At 40.8% G+C, this 18,937-nt stretch overlaps 1 protein-coding gene across 28 annotated transcripts in view; it reads right to left on the reverse strand.

Annotated features, from left to right (window-relative positions):
- Positions 1-18,937, reverse strand: part of LOC138738811 (rho GTPase-activating protein 6-like) — a 564,699-nt gene that overhangs the window by 343,297 nt on the left and 202,465 nt on the right. For 10 of the 28 annotated variants that reach the window (XM_069889781.1, XM_069889771.1, XM_069889770.1 and 7 more), the window contains one exon: positions 5,127-5,374. The exons of 17 other annotated variants lie outside the window; for them this stretch is intronic. In XM_069889781.1, the coding sequence (XP_069745882.1) occupies positions 5,127-5,205 (79 nt within the window). In that variant the 5' untranslated portion in view covers positions 5,206-5,374. Of the gene's footprint in view, positions 1-5,126; positions 5,375-7,469; positions 7,798-18,937 lie in introns of all 28 variants that reach the window. One more of the 28 variants, XM_069889774.1, reaches the window with a different exon arrangement.

Here is an 18,937-nt window from a genome sequence, read left to right on the forward strand (position 1 = left end):
ATAAAAAAACACAAAAGCTGCAGCCAGGAAGTGCAGTGCTGCCACAGCTCACCGGAGTGTCACTCCAGCACCTCAGGGGGCAGCTCTGGCACCTCAGGGGGCTGCTCGGGCACCTCCTTGTCGCTGTTTTTGGTGAGCTCGCAAAAAATTAGCATTGCACCCCTGGCTGCAGCAAAGAATTGCTGGAGGAACTCAGCAAATTTGTGGTATTATTATTTAAAATGATTTTTCCTGTTGTCCTACTTGCATGTTTTGTCCAGGTTTTAAATGTTTACCCATAAATACATTAAAAAATATGCTACCCAAACATATCCTAACCCAAGTTGGCCAGACAGCATCCATGGGTGGGTCAAGGTTTTGAGTTGGGACCCTTTATCCAGACTAAGATTTTTAAAAGGTGAAATTACATTTATTAAGGGAGTAAGAAGCTGAGGGATGGGGCCCAGGTGTAATAGGGCATAGGACAGAAGGCATGAGAGGTACAGTCTGGTGAGGTGTAGAGACCACTAGGAAATTGGTGGGTGGAAAAGGATAAATTGGTGAGAAAGGATAAATAAAGCTAAATACAAACATAGGTAAAGAAGAGGTGAAAACAGTGGGACCAGATAGGGTGGAGGTTACTTATAAATGGAAAAAAAATCAATTTCAAGAAAGTCCAGGAGGAATATGACATGGTGTTCCTCAAGATTACCAAGGACAGATACATTTGCATAGGACTGGTTGGGGAGTTGAAATGGTTGGGGCCTCCCAGAATGCCATGAGGCAGAGAAAGGGCTGTATGTATGGATCCATGCATGGAGAACTCACGGAGGGATTTCTCTGCCATAATACATTGTGGGAAGTCAGGTCCACCATCGCTTTTTCCCATGGTCTTTATAAATTGTGCACTATAGCGCTACCAACTTTCCCACACTGTTGAAAAATTATCCGCTATTGCTATTTATTTCCTCTCTCTCTCTCTCTCCCTCCCACGGTGACTTTCCCACGGCAAAATTTATACTTTCATTTTAATCTTCTCTTCCTTCACATTCCTGCACTTAGCAAAAACTTGGGTCATTTTTGTCCTAGAATGCAATTGCCTATTCTACACTTGCCTGATTGCAATGCTGGCATCTGTAGATGTCAGGGAGTGCACGAGGGGTGAGGCCGTCATTCCCCGGTGTTAGATGAAGTTATTTCACACCAGTGTTGAGATGATTTTCATTCTGCGCTAGACCCTTTTTAGGACGATTAATTCCTGGGACCATTTGCAAGTGTGAAAAGGGCTAAAGGTTCAGGCCTGAGCCCTTGACAAAGGCCCAAAACATTGATTAAATACTGTATCTTTGCCTGCTATGGATGCTGCGGGGCCTGCTGAGTTTCTCCAGCAATTTTGTGTATTTACTACAATCACAGCATCTGCAAACTTTCTAGTTGCACTCTAAAGAGTTGTCAATAGACACTTTTACACAGCCACTTCGTTCCAGGATATTTGCGGATTTTTTATGCTCCACCTGCTGTGTCATTCCAGTCCCACCTTTTCTCTAGCAGCAAAGGTAGTAACAACTCCAGAATGCTGTCTGTGTAAAAGGGCAATCTGGCATTTCGGGGCCAACTTAGGTTAGGATATGTTTGGGTAGCATATTTTTTAATGTATTTATGGGTAAACATTTAAAACCTGGACAAAACATGCAAGTAGGACAACAGGAAAAATCATTTTAATAATAATACCACTGTCTCACTCTCTTCAAGCAGCCCGCAATTATACAGCAAAGATAAAAGGCAGAGACTATCTGGCTGATAATAAGTAGTTCACTAGTGAATGTCTGACTGGCAGGCAGTTGAGGTTTTAGCCCATCTTGGACGTCTATGCATCCTCCTATAAATGCAGGTCGGAAATGAGCTGCAGATGAAATGGCTGGAATTGGAGATTAAATGAATTGGTGGTGAAATAGTGATGCATCCTCTACGAGACTCACCGTTTCGTTAGGTGGTTGAAGCCCTGATATGTTGCTGGGAGGAGAATAAGATATTATTTAATTCATGTACATCATTCATGGTTTTGACAGGACAGCTGTGGGGTGACTGTTGGTCTTTCAAATTCGGGCTTGATCATTCATGAATAGGATAAATGTGCATCAAAGGGTACTGAGTCTGGAACAGTACAGAAGGAAGATGTGATTGCTCAGTTACCAAATGTATTCAAGACAGTCACTGACAGACCTTCAGATATAATGGAGAGAAGATTAGTGTTAGGAAATGGCATTGTGATAAAAGACCATCCCCCACACTGATCCCACTGCCCCACTCTCAGCTATCCCCAAGTGTCTCTAGTCACCTTATGCTGTGAGCAAGCTGGTCTGTGGGTGTGTCCTCAGTTTGAACAGTCTGAATCCCACTGCCCAGCTCCCCCTGCCAACAGCCCACTACTAGCCCCTATCAATAGATAGCGGTGATTAGTAAGGTGTGGGTGGAAAGAAAATTTTTGAGAACCACTGTCTTAATCATACCTAATTGACTCATTAGGTGCATGGTTTCATAACAGCAAAAGAAATTGGCCAATGACAATTTTTCTCAAGCAAAATATTTCAGTAACAATTGGGTCTAGAGCAGTGGTTCTCAACCTTCCCTTCCCACTCACATACCATCTTAAGCAATCCCTTACTAATCACAGAGCACCTGTGGCAATAAGGATTACTCAAGGTGGTATGTGAGTGGAAAGAAAAAGTTTGAAATCTACTACTATAGTTCAATAATTGCAGTAGATTTTCCCATGCTCTTTTATATATTGTGCGCGTTTTATTCCCGTTACGATTTTCCCACGCTCTTCTATTAATTGTTAATAAAAGTAAAGGTTGATTGCATCTTGTGCCCAGACTTGTCTCTCTCAAACCTGACACTTTCTCAACACAACAATGACCAGGGCAGGGATCAACAGCCCCTAACGATAGATAGCGGTGATGCTAGTGAGCCACACAATGAGCCACTGTCAGCGTTACTCACCATTCTCATCTTCATTTCAACTTTACATATAGGACTGGGAGAAGATTTTTGAGCCATTTTTTTGGAAAAAAAAGTGGGTCTAACATGCTGTCAAATACAGCATGTTTTATGTGACACTAGACGCCGACACTGTTGTGTTACATGTCCCGCCTCTTTTGCTCCTGGAACGCCAGCTTACTTTGTAAAAAGACACACTGATGTCTCGCAGCACAAAAAGAGGCTGTTCAACGCAGTGAGTCTCTGGCAGCTCTTAGACTGTTCCTGTCTGCCCCATTGCCCCACAATTCTCTATCGACTATTTTCTCTCATATGTCCATCACTTTCCCCCAGCTTAAATGCCACCCAAATACTAACTTTATCATTTCATTGTTCACTTACTCCAATTTTCTATTCTCATACCATTCCAAAAGATTCTGCTGTTTGAAGGAGCTCTAACAAAAGAGCATAATCACAGAGATATTCTGAAAGGTACAACCTGTTCTGTACTCCTTTGCACAGTGAGCACCCTTACATGTTGGCAGCACATCCCTTACTTACACAAGACACTACAGATCTTAAGAGTGTTGTTTTGTACAGAAAAGCTCATTTTAAAACCAGAGAAAATGTTCCAAAAGCACATTGGAATGCACAACTGCCTTGGTTTTCAAGTAAAGCCTCTTGAGAAACATTATGTTGGAGCATGCTGCAGTGTAAAAGAACACTACCCTAAATCTAAGGCTATATAGGGAATGGCAGTGTCTAAATCAAGGCACGAACATTCCCTTTTAAGTGAAGTAAAGTATGACCTCTTCCAAAGAAAATGGTGAATTTTAACAGCAAAGGCTTGGAGAGATGAGGTTAATTGGCAGAATTTACTCCTAATTATCACTTCCTGGCTGCTTGCCCTTTGCTCAGTCCCCAAGAGACCATTGCTATTCACATTTTTCCTTTTTTATTGCCTAATATGCCTCAAATTCTTTCTGGATTTATTCCTGAATCAAATCTGTCATTGGCAAAAAAAAAGCATCCATTCTCCTACCCACATCTGGCCAGCGATGATGGCTTACAAGGCATCTTCTAATAACAGCAAAGAGTTAACAGTGTTGAAATGAGGGATGTATAAGGCACACCAAGCAAGGACAGTGCAGCCCCTTCCTGAAGAATGCCCATGAAATATTCAGCTTTTACAAAATTAAAGCCCATTTATTGTCCGCTTTACTAAAATGAGCTTCTCCTTTGCGAATACAGGTGCTGAGATAGGTTTAGAATTTCAAGGCCACTGATCCAGGTATAGATTGCTACTTCTGTCCTATTCTAATGACACTATCCAGCCTTTTAAAAAATCAATGACTTTAATCAATTGATCGTATTAAAATATTAGAGCTGTTCCATTTATAAACATAAGCAGACATTTTTTTCAAATTTAGTGGAAATATGGAGACTGAAATCTAGTTAAATTTAGACATACAGCACGGTAACAGGGCACTTTGGCTCACGAGCCTGTACTGCCCAATCACACCTGATTGACCTATATTTTGAGCGGTGCGAGGAAACTGGTGATCCCAGGGAAAACCCACGCAGACATGGGGAGAATGTACAAACTCCTTACAGACAGCACAGGATTAGAACCCTTGTCCCAATAGCTGACACTGTAACCATGTTGCACTAACCGCTATGCTAAGTCTGCCACCCCCCAGAAGAGACTCCAGAATTGAGGAGATCCTAAGGCACATATTAACAGCGGTCCTATCTCCCCAACTTAAATGCATAGTTAATGTAAACCATGCAGTGACTCCTCCTTGTACCATTTGTACTAATCCACAGTGAGTTCCCATTCCATCTCTGCTAGTACCATATCTATAACATCTTTGTATTTTTTCCAGGAAGTGTCCAAATAAAGGCCAACACAGTGGCTCTCCTATATTATCTGCTATATCTCTGAATGTCAAAATTAGTAGTGACTCACTCATCTCCAAATCCAGTCTTACCCTATGATATTCCCTATTCATTTACAATGACAACAGGTGCTCTCCATGAGACCCTTGTGGTGTTTAAATTGACACATAATTCCATTGAGCAAAGCCCAGAAATCTGAAAGGCGATCATGGGATCTCATCGAAGGATCAAAGCCACAACAAATGCAATGTTGCTTTTGATATACTCACCAATATGAGCCCACTTGACAGAGAAAAATATTTTGTATTTACTCTGTTCCTTGCAACACCCTAACACATTCCAAAACATTTTTCACACAAAGAGGTTCTTTTGAAGTGTAATTTTTATGTTGATCAGGACATGGAAGATCATTCCCATTTTCTTTCTCAGCACACTGGTTATTTTAATTCCAATGAGAGAACCACATCTGAATGATGGCAGCTCTGATCGTGTAGAATTTCTCAGAATGATTGAGGGGCTGGAATAAAGAAAGGAAGCAAAATACTATGTTTATCCTTTTACGACTCCATGATGTCCTGAGACAATAAAATATAGTGTCATGAAAACATGATTCCTAATTTGTATCATGGTATCAGTGCTGTGCAATTGTTCAGCAAAAGGAGGTGTAAGGTGCTTCTTTCGTCCGATAGACTACAAGTCACCCTTGGGCAAGGTTTAGTACCTGTTTAGTCTCCCAATCAGGGTCACAAAAAGCTAGAATTTGCAGATGGTGGATGTTTTTACAGGCAAATTCTACAAATTGGGATTTATGGCTGTGAAACTAAAAATGTTGGGCAGATCAATCTGCTGATCAATGGCCAGGGTCACCCATCCAGTATGAACACTGCAACTGAAGAAGGCAATGAGAAACCACTTCAGTATTTTTCCCTTGTATAATCATGAACTCAACATCGACTGTGGTCTCAGCTCAAAGATGGAGTCTTCACCGAAGGAGAGCCAGGGAGGCCACAACTACAATTTGGAGGGTCAAAGATTGTGACAGATGGAGCAAGGAACCCAAATGAATTTGTACCACAACAATTTAATAAACTACCAAACCAAACCATTTCTGTTCTTCTTTGAATATGATTTATTTGATTTATTTCTTCAATTATGCAACTTTTAGCAGAGATCAAGCTTTGGATTTGGGAATGTCAACTATGATCAGAATCAGCAAACAATGAATGCCACTGTCTTGTCAAGACACTAGGGTTAAAGGCTACTCCAAAAACATTTGAGAAGTGTTCAAAAATGTAACATGTTTCTTCACTTGCAAATATTTTTATGGCAATATGCAAAACCTGTAATATGTTGAGTTATCCCATGATAACTCATTCAGAGCAGCAAATGGAAGCAGATCATTGTGCTCTTGGTTGCCAACGTAAACCCTTTTATGCCAAGAAAAATCACGATCCCTTTCACAAAGTCAGTTCATCATTAAATTTGCCTTCTTGCCACTGTATATTGTGAAGGAGCTAGAACATGGGCTAAAAGCACTGTTACACTATTACACCAATCTCACAACCCATGCTTAGTTCAAAGAGCCATTTTATAACTTCGCTGGCATCAGAAGCAGAATTTATTGTCATTAACATGTCACAAATTCATTGTACAGTGCAAATATTGCTATAAATTACATTTCATAAATAAAAAATAAATAGATAGCTAGCTAGCTAGCTAGATAGATAGCTAGATAGCTAGATAGCTAGATAGATAGATAGATAGATAGATAGATAGAGCGAACATCATCAGCATCATTGCTTTAGGTTCAGCATGGAGGCCAGAAAATTTTGGTCTTGTCTCCAGAATGAGAACATGGCAATCCAATTGAAGGTGTAAATAAACAGAGCAGCCAATCTGCACTCAAAAAGATCTCAAATATTGCATGTGCATATTTTACCAGATTATCTCTTCTTGCTCTGAGGAAAACATTTCCTTCAGGATATATAACACTTGGCAAGTTGAAACAGAAGGAGCCTGTGCTGTAGGAACTTGTCAAAGTGCCTTTCATAGTCCATTAATGTCATGAAATAAACTCACACAATTGTACCCAATTTTGGATACACAATTTAGAAAGGATTATTAGATCTTGGAGAGGACATAGAGGGAACTTGCAAGTGTGCTGTCAAAGATGCGAGACTTCAACGACATTACTATTGTTCTCATTCGAACTGAGAAGATCAGAGTTAAATAGCAATGGTATTCATATCATGAAGGATTATCATGACAGGAAACTGTTTTCACACTAGGAAGGTTAGGAACAAGAGTGAAAACTTTAAAGACAATTTAACAGAGCAACTGTGGTGATGAAGACCATCTTCTTTCCACAAAAAGAGGGTTTTTTAAAATAATCATTTGAAACATCCTGGCTAAAAGTGCATTGGAAGTAACTTTCAAAAGAGAATTTAATATATACTTAAACACAAAACAATTGCAGGAAAACTCTCCGAACTACAGATGGACAGGAATGCAGGACAGAGGTTATAATCAAATCAACCAAGATCTTATCATATAGAAGAGGAGATTTGATTCATTTGTAAGCAGTGAACAACCTGCAAGAGGGAGTTACTCACTTCAGCTACCAGATGCATGCCAGCTCCCAGTGAAGGAGCTCCATTAGTCCTAATCTCCCAGAATCTTATTCCTTCTCACTTATCCATCCACTCCCTTTGGTTCTTCTGCCTCTTGTACACATAAAGGCTACTCCAAAAACATTGGCCAATTAACCTTCAAGTATGTCTTTGGAATGTGGAAGACAGGACACCAAGCAGAAACTCATGCATTCAAAGGGAAGACATAGCACCTTCAAACAGATAATGTTGAAGGTCATGAATGGCCCCATGTCCTTGGAGTTGTGAGTTAACAGCCATCAATGTTACATTTTTGCCTTTGTAGAGAGGGCTGGAAATAAAAATAAAAAAATCTTGTAAATTAACTGAGAAGGTAACAGCCAATCCCGTATCAAAAGCAGAAAATACAGGAAGCACTCCAGAGGACAGACCAAACCTATGGTATGAGAAACAGTCAATATTTCACATTGGAACCTTGTTGTTTTGTCAAAACCTACTCTCCATTTCTCTCCCGACAGATGTGGCCTGACCTGCTGAGTATTTTGTGCTTTTGATTTTCAATCCTGTGAAATTCACTCATATTCACAGTAGAAGCAGAGGTTATCCGTTTTGGATCAGTAGGTGTAGGTGTTTCAAACAGTAACTGTGGAATCAGAAGCAAAATTCTTACTGTTTCTTCCTCTTCGGGATTATACCAGGAAAACGGCTCTGGTTATCACAACCCTACCATTTTAGCAGGAAAACATCCAATCATAGATGTCTTCCAGTGAACTGAGTCCATGCCAGATCTTGCAGAAACATCTATTCAGGCAATGTCTTTGGCCTAACTTCATCTGATTTATCAACCAAGGTTCTCAGCTCCATTCACAATCTCTGAGATTATGAAGCAGTCATGTCCATGTGCAGCACATTACAAACACCATGGGTACAAGGAAATAAGAATTTCTGCATTCTTAATTCCCCCCTGATGATTTGATGCTTGAAACACAATAGCCTTTCCAACATTTACACCAGAAATAGAATATAGAACATTACCACACAGTACAGGCCCTTCGGCCAATGATGTTGGGCTGACTTGTATAAACTTACTCAAAAATCTAAACCATAACCCTCTATTTTCTTGAATCCATGTGGCTGTCTAAGATTCCTATAAATGTCCCTATTATACCAGCCTCCACCAGCACCCCTGGCAATGCATTCCAGACACGCACTACACTCCATGTGGAAAAACTTACCCTTGACATTTCTCCAAATCTCTCATCCCCTCATCTTATTCAGATGTCCTCTGCTATTTGCTACTGTTGCCTCAGGAAAAAGGGGCTCACTGTTCATCTGATGTGTGTCTTTCATAATCTTGTAGACCTCTATTCAGTCACCTCTCATCCTTCCTCACTCCAAAGAGAAAACCTCTAGCTTTGTTAATCTTGCCTCATCCTGCTAAATTTTCTCCACACCCTCTCCATATTGTCCACATCTTTCCTGTAATGAGGTGATCAGAACTGAACACAATATTCTAAGTGTGGTCTAACTAGAGTTTTATAGAGCTGCAACATTTCTTTAGGACTCTTGAACTCACTCACCCGAGTAATAGAGGCCGACATACCATAAGCCTTCTTAACTATCATATCAACCTTTTGAGATCTATGGATTTGGATCCCAACGTCCCCCTGTTCTTTTACATTGTTAAGAATCCTGCCATTAACTTCAAATTTGACCTTCCAAATTACATCACTTCACACTTATCCAGATTGAACTCCATCTGACACTTCTCCACCCAACTCTGCATCCTGTCTATATCATGTTGTAACCTACAATAACCTTCAACATCATCCACAGCACCTCCAACCTTCGGATCATCCACAAACTTATTGGCGCATTCTTCTATTTCTTTCTATCCCAAAACAAATCCATGAGGAACTCCACTAGCCACTAACCTCCAGGCAGAATACATTCTGTCCACTACTACCCTTTGTTTTCTGCAGGCAAGCCAATTATGAATCAACACATCCAAGGTTCCATGGACCCCATGCCTCATGATTTTCTGAATGAGTTGACCATGGGGGACCTTGTCAAATGCCTTACTAAAATCCATATACACTACATCTACCACCATACCTTCATCAATTTCTTTTGTCGCTTCCTTAAAAATACTCAATTAGGCTGTGAGGCATGACCTGCCCCTCACAAAGCTATGCTGACTTTCCCTGAGAAAAATATGCTTCTCTAACTGCTTGTAAATCCTATCCTTAAGAATCCTCTCCAATAGTTTGCCCGCTACTGAGATTAGACTTGCTCATCTATAATTCCCACAATTCTCCCTATTACCTTTTTTTTTAAACAAGAGGACTACACTTGCCATTCTCCAGCACCTCCCCTGTGGCCAGGGAAGATGCAAAGATCATTGCCAATGCCCCAGCAATCTCTTCCTGTAGTAATCTGAGGTCATCTCATCTGGTCTTGGGGACTTATCAATCCAAATGTTTTTAAGAAGATCCAGCGCTTCCTCTTTCTTAACCTCAATATGCTCCAGCACATAGGCCTGTTCTATGCTGACACCACCTCAACTAAGGGTTTTCTCTCGGGTGAACACTGAAGAAAAGTATTCATTTAGGACCTCCTCTTCCTCCAGGCACATATTCCCTCCTTTATCCTTAAGTAGTCCTACCTTCACTCTACTTATCCTCTGTTCTTCACATATACATAGAACATATTAAGGTTTTCCTTAATCCTACTTGCCAAGGCCCGCTCTGCCCCCTTCTAACTCTCCTAAATCATTTATAGCTATCATATATTTCTCATGAACTTATCTAATTTTTGCTCTCTAAACCTTATACTGTACATGCTTCCTTCTTCCTCTTAACTAACTGTCTCACTATCCTGCCATCACTCTTTCCATCTCAGTGGGATAAATGTATCCAGAACTCCATGAAGTGGCCCCTAAACACCCTCTACATTACTTCTCTACTTTTCCCCGAGAATATCTGTTCTCAATTTATTCTCTGCACTTCCTGCCTAATCCCATCATAATTAGCCTTTCCCCAGTTAAACACTTGGCCATTTTGTCTACTCCCCTCAGGGAGTTGTGGCCACTGTTACTGAAATATTCCCCAGCCGAGAGGTCTGTACCTAACCAGGTTCATTATCCAGTACTAGATCCCGTATGGCCTCACCTCCAGTCAGCTTGTCGTCATATTTCTTGGACACACCTGAAAAATTCTGCTCCATCTTTTTTGCACCATTCCAAAATCTACCTACTTATTTGCTTCTCAGTGCTTTAAGGCTATTTGGGGGCCTGTAGACTACTCCCTCTGACTTCCACCCACACTGAATCAGTCGACGATGTTAGAGATTTTGTGGAATACGTTCAGAAATCGCTGAACAAGTAAAGCTCTTACAACACAGAAGAAATTCAAAACCATTGGGTGGCAAGGTTGACGTAGCAGTTGGCGCAATGCCTTTATAGCACCAGTAACTGGAACCGGTGTTCAAATTCCATGCTGTCTGTATGCTCACCCCATGTCGCATGGGTTTTCCTCATGGGCTCCAGTTTTCTCCCAAGGGGTATAGATTAATTGGGAGGCACAGACTCATGGGCTGAAGTGGCCTGTTACCATGCTGTATAACTAAAATTTTTATATCTCTAAACAAAAATCTCAAATGATTGATCCTATCATCATTCAATCCCTGCACCACCAGTTCACTGTTGCTGCAGTGTGCCCGGATGAAAAAATGAAACACCTCTTTAAAAACAACGGTTTATGGGAACTCTACATCACATGGACCAGATGGTATCTTCAGGCAAAGAAAGATGGGGTAGTTTCTGCTTCATAGCTAACTCCATGATGTTTTGAACATGGCAACTCTGTTCCATGGCAGTCCCCCTCATGTGGAACATCTAGCACAAAAATGTGGACCCTTCTACCTCCCAAAGGGCAATTAATCTGTTTTCATCAGCAGGATGGCAGTAGAGAGGTTTGGTATTTTCATGCTACTGCATGTCCACATTTCTGAAGACCTCTATTGGGGCCAGCATATCAAGGCAACCATGAAGAATGCACACCAATGTTTCGACTTTCAATGGATTTTGAGGAATTTCAGCATGTCATCGTAAATTCTATGGGTGAACTGTGAAAAGTATTCTGACTTCTTGCTTCACAGTCCAGTTTGAAAACACAAAGGCTCAGAAATAGGGTGGCATGGTTAGTGCAACACATTTATATTGCCAGGGTTCGTATCCCACACTGTAAGGAGCTTATACTTTCTCCCTGTGTCTGCGTCAGTTTTCCCCAGGGCTCCGGATTTCTCCCACCGTTCAAAATGTATTGGGGGTGTAGGTTAATTTGGAGTAAACTGGGCAACGCAGACTCATGGGCCGAAATGGCCTGTTAACATGCTGTATGTCTAAATTTAAACATTTTAATTTAATTTAATTTCAGAAGGACAGAAGGTTGCAGGAAGTTGGCAGATTCAGCTGTCCATCACAAGCACCAACCTCCTGTCCATTGGGGCACCGATGGCTGCATAGCCAAGTTCAGCTCCAACTCAATATACAAATTTGTTCATGTCACCACCATTGATGGCCAAATAACTGGAAATGATATGTCACATCTGGAGCCAGAACAACTGGGTAGCCCTCTTGGAACCCAGGTGTGTTAAATGGGTGAAAGGTGCTCCCAGCACCTCCCGCTGCCCTGCGGCAGCAACCTCTCTCTCCCCTCCTGATTGTCACAGACACTTCACCAGGGGTTTCCCTGTGATGCCAGTGTGCAAGCACTGATGCCACTGGAACAACAGGGTCGGCCATTTTCAGTTTCAAGCCGCAGGAGGACACGACCTAGGTGAGTATTACTGGGTTCCCTGACTACCTCCGAGGTAGGGCAGGGACCCGGTTGATCTCTCACGTTAATAACCGTGTCAGACCCTTTCAAAGTGCTCGGTTAACCCCATTTTACACGGCAGTTTAAAAGCACCTACTGCTACCTTCGGGCAGATGTTACATAAGCCTGAAGACAAACACCTCTAGGGTTAAGAATAGTTTATTTCCAATACCTCCCCTTAATTCATTAATCATAGACTATTCCAACAGCATAAAAGAATAATCTGCACTATTTCTTTACACTAGGATTACTCTGGAAATTTATATCTATCATATATGTTTGTTGTCCCTTTTCATTTAATTCAATTACTATTATATTTTGTCTTTACAAGTACACTTCCAGAAAACAGAGAAGGATTAGAGTTAATGGTACATACTTCTGAAATCGAATGCAAAATTACAAACTGTTTGTAAACTTCCCTGATTAAACAACAATTAACTGATTGGCCTGAAGACTTTACTTTTTCTTTCTTTTTTTTTTTCTTTGGCTTGGCTTCGCGGACGAAGATTTATGGAGGGGGTAAAAAGTCCACGTCAGCTGCAGGCTCGTTTACTAAATGAGAACTAAATCACAGTTCTGCAGTTGAGCAAAGAAAATTTTGCAGATCATTGTGTGAAGCATGGTAGTCACAGAAGTCAAATTTATGCTATGGATCAATCCATTCTAGAGCATTGATGGCACACAACCAGAAATATGCCAAGAGGTCACCATGAAAGAGGTCAAGGACATTCTTGTTTTATATGATAGCACATAATTCATTACTGATCCTTATCAATGTGAGGGCAAGAATTGTTGTGAACCTAATGCCCATCACGTTACTAGAAATCTTCCCATTGAATATTTTGTTTTGATATATAGTAAATAAATAAGTAGCTGTCAAGAAAAATCTCAGTAGTAGAACAGCTCATCACATTTTATGTAATGGAACAGTCCTGTTCTTTTAAATTCTCTACAGGTTATCTCACTAAAATAAATTTAAAATATCAATCAAAATTTGGAACTACCACAAAACTGGCCTAACCCAATGAACTCCATCTGGTCTTTTTCACACTCTAACAGCTCCTTTGCATGTCGTTTATCCTTTACAGAGTTTCCACAGTTTTCTGCTGAGGAACTGAGTGAATAATGGCATTGCTAATTAGAGCATTTCTAACATTCTCTCCCAGGTCAGCAAGTGAAACCCTATCCCAAGGGCATAGTTGTGCAAAAACACTGCTGTCAGATCACTATCAGCGAGTACATATGTGAATCTACCAAAACTGCTGCACTAAATATAGGAAAAAAAAGAGTGGGATGTTGGTTTTGGGGGAATTGATGAATGTGCTCTTTATTTTTAATAAAAAGGCTTACATCTGCTAGTTTCCACAAAGAAAACTTGGCTATCATCACGGGATCCATGGATGTTCCAAATCTCCTAAAGTAGTAGATTTAACGGAGGACAAATTTTGCTCCTCATTAAAAGAGTGGTCCCCGCAGATGTGATTTATCAAGTGAATCATTTATACAGAATCCCACATCCAGAAAACAGAGGAGACAGCCAAGGGGTTTCTAAGATCCCTGCTCACTTATAGTCAGCTGCTACACAATATGAGCCCTGATTTAGATTTAATTAACACCGGTTATTTTTCAAATGCTTGGATTTTCTCCAAAGCTGAGGGATATTAATATTACTGGAGGAAAGCTCTTAATCTAATTCAATCTCACCATGGAGCATGGTTGTATTTGAATAGAAGGGCAAAGACGATGAACAATACTTAACAAAATGTTATTTTATCCCTCGTCTTCATTTACTCCATCTGATCTATCTTTTCTGTATTTGAGAATTGGCAGAGACCAATTATTTAACTCCATATTGGACAAGACAATTTTCACTAAGAGAATTAGTGTCCTTTCATATATACTCCAAACATATGCACAACGGCACACGCCTTCTAGTATATGACGACCAGTTAATGAATAATGAAGTATAATGCCAAGGTCCATGCCATTATTACTGCACATATAAAATAGATTGTAGACTTAATCAAATTGATTATATTTTAGTGTGGTACTGAGGAAGCACTGTACTTCCTATTGGCAGTGCCAGCTTTAAAATTAATTAATAAACCAACGTCCAATGCATCCTCTCACGTTCTAGCCAGGTTATAGACATGGACTGAGTGTTGACAGTGAGTAAATTGGGTATAAAGGAATCTTGGTGGAAGCTTGCAGTTGTCAGGAATTGAGAGGGTTCAGGCAACAATTAGGCAAAAAGAGGTGGGGCTAAAGGCAGGGAGGGCAATTCCTTTCTACTGGTTAGAAGTGTCCAGGTTCTCATTATATCAGGGAATTAAGAGAAAAAGAAGCATTCCAAGTGGCACTTGTACTGCAGAGCCCCTTTTACTATGCCAACCCTCCTTGGAAGCAGATAATTTACCGGGCATGGTGCCCCCAGGGAACCTTTCCCACTGCCCCATGATATACCTGGTTTATCGGGAACCCGGGATTTTAAGGGGGTCTCACCTTTAGTGGTGATGTCACAGTGACGTATTACGTACTCACAGGGCAGTGAAATTGCAGTGGGAATAAAGCATATATGCGCTCAATGTATAAATGACCGTGGGAAGATCTACTGCAGTGGGCTTCAGACTGTTCAAAGTTTGGACAAACCCACAGATCAGCTTGTCATTATTCCCTAAACATTAAAGTATAACAACTATTTACATAGCATTACATTGTATTAGATATTATAAGTAATTTTCAGTTGATTTAAAGCACAGCTAAATGCTGACAGCCCTACCAGCCGCGTGCTGACAGCTCCACCGGCCGCCCTGTGAAATATAACTGTGCAGTCAGTGGAGCTGTCAGTGTGTACCTGTGCTTTAAATCATCTCAAGATTACTTATAATACTACCAGACTGATGCAAGCACACAGGCACTAACGTCACTAATGGTACGCGGTAATTCAAGTAGACCATTCACACCGCCATAGAGTAATTAACGAGTTAACTCGGGTGGGATCTGATACTTACCCCCAGCAGGAGTCAGAGTTTTGTGAATCTTAACTCGCCCTGGATGGAACATTTCCCATCACCCAGTTACTGGGAATGGACCCACAAAATTACCCAGTTCAACCCACATGTACTTGGCGTTGTGAAAGGGTTTAAAGTCTATATACAGTCCCATCACTGACCCCTTCATCACCTCACACCACAGACCAGGCTGGGCTAATTATTGAAGCTCATGTCATCCTATTTTCTTTGTTACTCTTGCAAAGTCATAGTTTCTTTGTACAGTGGATTTTAATGCAGCTGTGGTTAACAAGAATTAGTTAATGCCTTTGTGAAAAGATTGAGCAAAAAATAATCCACTTGCGTCATTAAAATTTCAGTTCTAACATCAATTAAAAGCTTTCATCAGTGCTAGACAAAGATGTTAATGGCTTGATTGTTTTATTGTCATCAATAGAGGATGAGCAAATGTAAGTTCTTGGGAGTCACTATCTTGGAAGATCTTTCCTGGAACCAACACACCAATGGCATCATGAAGAAAGCCTCTACTTCCTCAGGAGTTTGCGGAGGAGCTAGTGGAGTTGTTTCAGTGAACCGGTACGGACTTGAAGGGTCGACATGGCCTGTTTCCGTGCTGTAAACGGTTATGTATGAAATCACATGGGAAAACTGGTTAACACATACTTCTGATGAAAGGTTTTCTGCCTGAAATTTTAACTGTTTCTCTTTCCACACCTGGCCTGATCAGTGAAGTGTTTGCAGAATTTTCTGCACATTGATCTTTCAGTTTTGTCACATGGGTTTAAATTCCACTGCGCCCCCCCCCCCCCTTCACTTTTCATTTTTTCTCTTCTTTTTATATGTTCTCTCCCTCACCTCCCTCTCCTTCATCTCTCACTTATTTGACCTTTCTTTCTCGGTCTTCTTCATCTCTTACACCTGGCCCACCTGTCATTTTTACAGCTTCCTCGCTCATCCCCTTACTCAATTTCCTTTTTCTAGCTGCCACACCTCATGGTTTAATCTGTGACAGTGGTTGGATGATGCTGAGAAGGCAGACAGCTGCCATAGGTGCTAACATCTGTCCAGCCCACAGCATTTCCGGATAATAACCCTGAGGGGAAAATGAGGAAGAAAACAAGTAGACCGATGAAAGGGACTTCACCTGTACTATTCAAAGTTGGCCCTCCAAGTAACAATAAAATGACTTCCTATAGATGTCGTGTGACCTACTGAGTTTCTCCAGCACTTTTGTGTATTGCACTCAAATCCAGCATCTGCAGATTTGCCTGTTTTTAAGTGGATTACTATGTACAGGTCTGTATTCCCAATCTCAGGGTTGATGGCTTAGTTCCATGAGGATGTCAAGGATTTTTCTTGAGTTAGAAAAGAGAGGGAAGTAATACATACACAATTCATATGTGGCTTTTACTGTAGCTTTAATAGTTGTGTAACATTTCAGTTCTCATGTTTGTTTTTGATCCCTGATCATTTATTTTAACTGTTTCTTATCTTGGTCCGACTTTCACCTGTATGCTCTTTTTTTTAAATTTAAATTTTAAAGTTAGACATATGGCACGGTAACAGGCCATTTTAGCCCATGAGTCCATGCCGCCCAATTACATCCATTTGACTTAGATCCCTGGTACATTTTTGAACGGTGGGAGGAAACCAGAGCACACAGAGGAAACCCACACAAACACAAGGAAAACGCACAAACTTCTTCCAGACAGCAGTGGATTTGAACCCCACTTGCTGGTGCTGTAACAGTATTGCGCTAACCACTACACTAACCATGTCACCCTATTATCCAAAAATTAATCTTTTCCTCAACCATTTAAGCATGTTTAAAATCCTTTGCTGACCTCCTTAATCTGCTGAGCTGCTGGCATCCACCTTGGCTTTTGACCAACAAGGCTCAGAGCTGATACCAATGATCCCCACATACTTTCCACACCAATAATTCTCAGCTACGTTTTCACCCTGCACATATTCTGAACTCATCACCCAGAAAAAAAAAAGTGATTACACTCGGCTTAGCTCAGATAAGACCACTCCCTGAGGAACTTCAATAAAATTAGATTTTCTATCATAATCCAGTAGTGTCACAATCGATTTTTTGAATTCCAGCTATTTGTTTACAGATGCTCCTCCAGAAACTTTATGATTATATGACAATTCCTGGTGATTCTGCTACTAATTCTTCCTGAAGAAAATCTATAATTTGGTAATCAGGAAAGTCCAATAGTTCCCTTAAATCAATTCAATAATCATAAATCTCATCTCCAACTAATTTTCATCATCTGGTCTTGCAATAGTGGAGAGATGTCTCATGTTCAAGTTCAATCTTATTGCCACATGTATTGAAAATACACTGATAGAGGTTGTTTTGCGAGCAGACCAGTTAGACATCCCATACTTAGTACAAAGAAGTAAACAGAGTATAAAAGTACAAAAGTGCAGGGTTACAGAAAGAAATCTATTGGTCTGCTGCAGACAACAGAACTTTTCTATTCTGGGGTTGATTCAAGAGACTGAGAAAGGCAGGAAAGAAAGTGTCCTTAAATCTGGTGGTGTGTGACGTCACACATGTGAATCTTCTTCCTGACGGTGGGAGGGGTTGGGTGTGGGGAAGGAGAATCTTCCACTTAGTGGGTGGAAAATAGGAGGGAATCAGTGAGCAATAGGAAGGGATATTCAGATACATTTAAGGCACAGAGAGGATTTTGATATATTCCTTTCAAGCAAATTAGTTGTTATGAAGACAAGATTATTTCTGTCCTTCACCTTAATTTACACTGGACAATTTCATAAATTAGCTGCTCAGTGTTTTTCCTGATCTGTGGATTCTTGGGAAATATTTGAAGCATTTTCAACACAATACTTGAGTTTTTCCCCTCTCTTGGGAAATATTGGAATATCTGGTGCACAGCAAAGGGGAACATAATGCAAGAAAACAGGCGTACACCACAGGAGTAGTGACAACATGAAGTTGTTGAATACTTTTACCAGGTTTTCATGCACAGAAGATGTAAAGAGATATCTGGATAACTGTGTGCAGTTGGCACCTAATGAGGAAAACAGAACATTCAGAAAAGCCATCCAGTTCAGAAGACATATCCTGATATTTCTGGGATGTGGCGAACTATTATTTGTTGCTGAAGTTGGAGGTGGCATTATGTTGCAGCTACCAGGTACTGCCTCATACCTGCAGTGACCCTGATTCAATCCTGGCCTCTGGTGCTATCTGTGTAAAGTTTCCATGTTCTCCCTCTGACCATGCGGAGTTCTTCCGGGTTTCCTCACACATCCCAAAGACATGCAAGTTAGCAAGTAAATTCCCCCTGGTGTGAAAATGAGTGACAGAATCTGGGGGAGGTGAGGGGATCATTGTAAGTGGGCGTTTGATGTTTGATACAGTCTCAGTGGGCTGAAGGGCCTGTTCCAAAGTTACATCTCTGTCTGATGGTAACATATGATCAATCACAAAGTTTTCTCATGGCAATCTGACAATGACTGCCTTTTCTCATCATAAAGTGAACAAATACTCATTCCAATGATCTTTGCCCTGGGCTACAAACTTTGTGCTTACTATTTAGCTAAC

The sequence above is a fragment of the Narcine bancroftii genome, chromosome 7 (assembly GCF_036971445.1).
Source record: "Narcine bancroftii isolate sNarBan1 chromosome 7, sNarBan1.hap1, whole genome shotgun sequence".
In the NCBI taxonomy this organism is placed as follows: domain Eukaryota; kingdom Metazoa; phylum Chordata; class Chondrichthyes; order Torpediniformes; family Narcinidae; genus Narcine; species Narcine bancroftii.